Genomic DNA, 5,925 nt, shown 5'->3' with positions numbered 1-5,925 from the left:
CCAGAACGTCCACATGCATGTAAGAGATGTGCATCTATGTTTAACACAAAATTTATTCAGTTGGCTGCACTGTAGGTGTCATTCACATATGCTTGTTTGGAAGACCAGGAAGTGTTCTGGCCTCAGGGACACCTCCTGATTTCAAAGCACAGTGACTGGCACATCAAAAAACAACCCATTAGTGTTGTTGCTGTTGTTATTGTTGTTGTTTTTAAGGCATAAAAAGGAGAAAGGAACTATTAGGGTTGCCAAATTCAGCAAAGAAAAATATGGGTGGCCCAGTTAAATTTGAAGTTCAGATATACGACAAATAATTGCAGTGCTGGGGGCGCACTTACACTAGGTAACTATTCGCTGTTTATCTAAAATTCAAATTTAACAGGGTATCCTGTATTTTTTCTGGCAACCCTGGAACTAATGCAAGAACAATTCTCTAATTACCTCAGAGCATCTGGGGCCTAAATACAGGCTTTGAGTTAAAACAATAGTTAACATTATATTCAGTCCTCCCCTTGCACACTGGGGAATAAGTGTTTGTACAAGACTGAAATCCTCCCTCCCCTGGCTCACATGTCTCAGAGCCTCTGGGCACATAGTCACCTGCAAACAGCAAGACCTTCCAGGGCAAGAGGACTGCAGCCAGCAGGGCTGTTCCACGTAACTCACGGGTGCTTCCCTTGACTGGTCTGGGCCGCAGAATGGGAGAAGGCAGAGGGTACAAGAACACCTGAGATTTGATTCTTCTCAGGCTTCTCAAAGGTACACTTAGGTTCCTCCAGGTAGAACCATCTGAAGGGGGCTTGTGTGGACCCTTGTTCCCTGACATGGTCCTGTTAAATGTAGCTTCCACCCAGGCCTCTGTGCCATAGCCTCCCACCCACCATGGGTTAAATTTGCATGTGTCCTTCTCAAGGGCCACAGTTCAGGGCTGTCTTCCACCCAGTCCCCCGGGGTTTGCATTCTAGGATTTGTTAAGCAAATGCATCTGAGGCCTGTGGGCAGCCCAGGCTTCCTTACTGGGTCCGGCTGGAGCTAGAGGTTATCCACACTCTGGGAAGCAGTGAGTTTTTTGTTTTTGTTTTTGTTTTTCTCTTTTCTGGACAGGCTGGAAAAATTGAGGTTAAAGATGTCTTTCTTGTGGACCATTTTCACTTGGGTGTGAAGAGCCGACATAGTCTGCCCTCATTTGGGCTGGGAAAGGGGAGGGAAGGGGACATAAAGCTTCCCGTTTCCTCTACAACCATGGGAGGACTCCGTGAAGGCCAGGGCTGCCCACTCCACCCAGCTGCACCACACAATCCCTCGGGAGCTTGTAAAGGCTGCATGCCAGGTGAGCCGCACCTGGGGACTTCCATGAGTGGCTGAGGTGGAGCCCACTGGTTCCAAGTCAAGCCTTTTGTGTGCTGTGTGAACAAAAAACAAGCAACAGAAGAAGATGTGGTCTCTTGACACCACAGGAAACAGGGAAGAGTGTCCATGGCTCAGCTCTGCCTGACCCCCAACAGTTCTGCCCTGTGGATGAGATGCTGGGGGACTAGCATCTTGAAGAAGTGAACTCAGGCTAGGTTGGGAGGAAGGCCCGGAGCCCGGCCAGCTGGGAGGAAGCTGTGCTGCTCGCTCTTCAGTGCCCGTCTGCGCTGACGTCCATCTGTCTGTCCAGAGCAGAGTAGGGGAAGGACTGCAGGGAAGCTGGGAGGATGTTTAGACAAGAAGGCTCTTGCCTGGGGGAAGCAGGACCCTCTACACCAACAGGCTCGGTAGTGGGTGGCACGCAGGTCCCCGAAAGGTCTGCGGTGAGAGGAGGGCGTCTGAGAGCAGCGGGGAGAAGCCTTGGCCTTGCGGCCGTCAGGTTCTCTCCCGTTCCAGCTCAAGTTTTCTCTCTCGGCTCACAGTTTCCTAGAAAAAGGACACAAATTCATCATTTCTAAGTCCCGAATCAAGGACTTCCCTCCCCTTATTTCCACTGAGAACACTCCTCACAGATTTATATGCCTTGGGCATCCTGAGCAAGTAGCCAGGCTAATACGTGGAAATTGGAAAACTCAATTTATACCAAAAGCCAGTTCGAGGGTTCACTTTATTATTCAAGGGTCTTTTGCAAAAGGAGGATTCCATTTGCAGAGCAGGAATTGATAAAAGAGTGTTTGAAATATTATTCGACTTGCAAAAGTCTGGTTGGTATTTGGTTTTGCAGGAAGAGGGAAGAAGTGGAGTGCCCTCCAGAGTGCGGAGGACAGTTGTGCAGGCTGCACACTGCCCAAGGATACACTGCCAATACAAAAGGTTAGGCACTTCACAGACACACTTATATACCATTCATACAGCTTTCTAGCAGTTGGCAGTCAATTGTTCAAATGAAATCAGTGTATTATGACAACATTCAAGCAGCTGGCAGTCAAGTTCTCAAAGAAGGGGTGCTGTTTTCTTAGTGTACAAGGCATTATATGGGCTAGTGTTGGCCCTGACCGTGACCAGGAAGAAGCAGGTGGGGGCAGAAAGGAAGCTGGGGCAACAGGGCTCAGAGGTCACCACAGTATCCTGGGACAGAACAGGCAGCGTCTGGTCTCCAGGGATACCCTGGGGCGTTCCACACCTCAGGGCAGCTGTATTCCTTGATCCGGCTGGGATGAGGTCTGTAGGTGACCCAAACTGTCTCGGAAGTGGAGAGCAGAGAGAAGTCGAGCGGGCAGGGAGCAGACCTGGATGCGAGAAGTTGAGGTTAAGCACATGTGAGGGGAAATGAGACAAAAAGGGGGAATTGGAAGTCCTGATTTCCAAGCCCTCCTCCACCTGCTGTGTGACCCTGGGCAAGTCACTTGCCCTCTCTGGGAAATTGCAGGAAGACACCTGCAGAGCTCATCTTGGAGAAATGTTGGGATGTGGACTTGCATATTCTTGGATAATTTTCAAATCGGACTGTCATTCTGTTGTTTAAATCCTATGATGACTCCTTAGTAACACAGGTGAAGTTCAACCTCGTTAGCATGGCACACAAGCCAGCCTGACCTACCCCCTGCCATGTTTCCAAGTGCACCTCCAGGCCTCTCCTGCCCAAATGGAGGAACTAGACTAGACTCTGTGACTTCTGATTCTCACTCCAGTGCTCCTTCTACCCCAGGAGGCTGTACTACTTGGTCAACATCAAGATTCTGGTGACAGACGATCTGGATTCAGATCCTGGCTCTGCCATCTACCAACTGTGTGGCTTTGGGCATGTTACTTAACCTCTCTGTGCCACAGTGCTTGGAACATAATAACTACTCTATAAGTTTTAGCCATTATTAAATTCACCTTTGAATAAGGGGAGATTCCATAGTAACTCAAAGGAGGGGCTCTTTAATGGTGGAAATCTGGGGAGTCTGACAGACTTGGCAGGAATTAGAAGGATGTGGGTAGCAATCAGCAAGGTGGACCTCCTCCTTTTCCATTTGCAGCCTGTAGGCAGTCTCTCAACTTCTCAATCTGTCTCTCTACTTTGAGGTCAGTTACACAACCTGAGTCCGATGACCACTGAGAAGAGATAAGACTAGCAGAGGAAAGCTAGGCTGATATATATATATCTAGCCATGCTCCAGGAGAAGGGCATATCTGGCATTACTGCTGGTCCTGGAATAAAAGGGACAGGGAGCAGACTTGACCCCAACCTGTAGCCTAAGCAGAGCTATCCCAGCCAACTCACAGCCCTATGAAAGAGAAAAAAAATAAATGTTTGTTTTGTAATCCACTGAGATCTTGGGGGAAGAGGGTCATTTGTTATACAGCATTATCATAGCAGCAATAACTGACTAATACAACCCACACCAGAGTATGGATTTGAACTTCTAATTTAAAACATATACACACACACACACACACACACACACACACACACACACATGCATGCACGCACGCACATTAACGTATGGAAGATTTACCCTGAGCTTTTATTCTAGACTCTCTCCTCTGCCAGGAGAGATATCAGCTGGGGACCAGGAATTTACACAGGACTAGCCCGTGGATGTGACAATGTCTCTTGTGATTGTAGTTTGGGAACAGATCTTTCCTCTTCCTGGACCACTCCTACCTCTCTATGCCTAATATTTTTAAGCTTTTTTTCCCTGCCCACTAACCTTGTATTTGAACTCAAAGCATGGAATTGCTTAAAATCAATTGGTAAATTGCCCCCAAGCAGTTTCATAACCTGTTCTATAAAGGAGCACCGCACACAGGATGTGTGACCCACTGACAACAGTGTTTTCCACAGCTTATGAATGTTGTTTTGTTTGTTTTTTTATCACAGCCTGCTTCTTTATAAAGCACCTTAATTCCTAGAAGTTTATCAACCAAGGTAGCTCTGGCTGAACTGCACAGTTCCCACTGCTCTGATGTATGGGAAGAGGCCTGGCTCTGGAATCAAAGACCCGAGTCTGGAACTGGCTTCCAGAGGGCACTCCTAGCTGCAGGGAAGCTTCTCCACACCCATGGCAGACCTGCCTACATCCTCATGACCAAACCTGACCCTGAGCTTCTAGAGATAGACTCAAAGGTCAGGGAAGTTTTGGGGATGGAGACCAAGGAACAGAGTGAGACTAATCCCAGGCAGCAGTGATCCTACAAACCCCAGAAACCACCAACTGCCCTCTGGGTCCTACACCCTTGCTGCCCATCCTTTAATCCAGAAAGTGACATGTAGGTCTGCTCTACTTCCTGCAGCAGCTCTGAATCTCCTCCCCACCATACTGCTTCCTACCACCCACCAAGTACCTACTTGCCCAGATTTTGCAGTGGGCCTATAGCTGCCAGGGTGAGCCTCTGACCCTCATCTACCTGATACATCCCTGTGCCTACCCAGGGACTCCCACCCAGGACTGGATGTCTCATAGAAAGAGCTAGGAATTTTTCCAACCAATTAAGGCTTGAAGCAAATTAAATAGCAGGGTCTGTTCCATTCAGAGAATACTTCAATAATCCTGTGAAATAACTGTAGATGATACCTGGCTTGATTTGGGTTTGAGGCTGGCATTTTGAATTTGTGAGTGTGTATGTATATATGCATGTGCCTTTAAAAACAATTTTATGGTTCAGTAAACAAATTAAGACTTGGTTTACACGGGGCTCACAGTTTGGCAGATTAGTTGGTTTTACTCTTGTCTTTGGTCTAAAGTTCAACTGTGGGGTAAATTCTTGAAAGTTTGGGATCAAGCTGAATTCATCTTTGATATCCCCAGAACCCAGAAGAGTGCTTGGCATTTAGTAGGTGCTCAGTAAAGGTCGACTGATTAAATCAACAACAGTCTAATAGAGTCAAAAGCTATATAAGAAGCAGGCCTACATTGGTCAGGACCGTTAGCTGCAGGTTGGCAGCAGTTAGGAACGCTACCTGATGAGTCACATGAGCACCCACCTGTTTGTTTGTTTGTTTGTTTAATATTTATTTATTTATTTATTTGGCAGCATGCAGGATCTTTGTTGAGGCATGCGGGATCTTTCGTTGCTGCGTGTGGGCTTCTCTCAAGTTGTGGCGCGGGCTCTAGAGCACGCAGGCTCAGTAGTTGCAGCGCACGGGCTTAGTTGCCCCACGGCATGTGGGATCTTAGTTCCCTGACCAGGGATCGAACCCGTCTCCTCTGCATTGGAAGGCGAGTTCTTAACCACTGGACCACCAGGGAAGCCCTCCTGTTTGGTTTTTAAGTACAGTTCTTTTCTTTTTTTTTCTAGGACAAGGAATAACAACTTTATTCCGGAAGCTAGCAGACGGAGAAGATGGTAGACTAGTGTCCCAAAGAATCATCTTCTTTAAGTGCAGTTCTATTCAGAAGCTGAGAGGCGGCTAGTTAACCTCTGGGAGTTATATAACCATAATATCTACTAATTATTGAGTGCTATGACACATCTTGCACTCTGTGAAGCAGTTTACACAGTTGACCTTGTTACACCCTCACAACA

The 5,925-nt window shown here is 47.4% G+C and overlaps 1 protein-coding gene across 8 annotated transcripts in view; it reads right to left on the bottom strand.

Annotated features, from left to right (window-relative positions):
* The window catches only part of PNPLA1 (patatin like domain 1, omega-hydroxyceramide transacylase), a 62,627-nt gene that overhangs the window by 11,690 nt on the left and 45,012 nt on the right, over nt 1-5,925 (bottom strand). For 4 of the 8 annotated variants that reach the window (XM_082346691.1, XM_082346687.1, XM_082346694.1 and 1 more), the window contains 2 exons: nt 2,594-2,699; nt 36-1,896 (listed from right to left, as the gene is read on the bottom strand). The exons of 1 other annotated variant lie outside the window; for it this stretch is intronic. In XM_082346691.1, coding sequence (XP_082202817.1) covers nt 1,846-1,896; nt 2,594-2,699 — 157 coding nt within the window. In that variant the 3' untranslated portion in view covers nt 36-1,845. 3 more of the 8 variants (XR_014232538.1, XM_082346692.1, XM_082346690.1) reach the window with 3 other exon arrangements.

The sequence above is a fragment of the Balaenoptera borealis genome, assembly GCF_965194805.1.
Source record: "Balaenoptera borealis genome assembly, chromosome: 12".
Lineage (NCBI taxonomy): Eukaryota > Metazoa > Chordata > Mammalia > Artiodactyla > Balaenopteridae > Balaenoptera > Balaenoptera borealis.
This window is presented reverse-complemented; position numbering and strand designations above follow the sequence as displayed.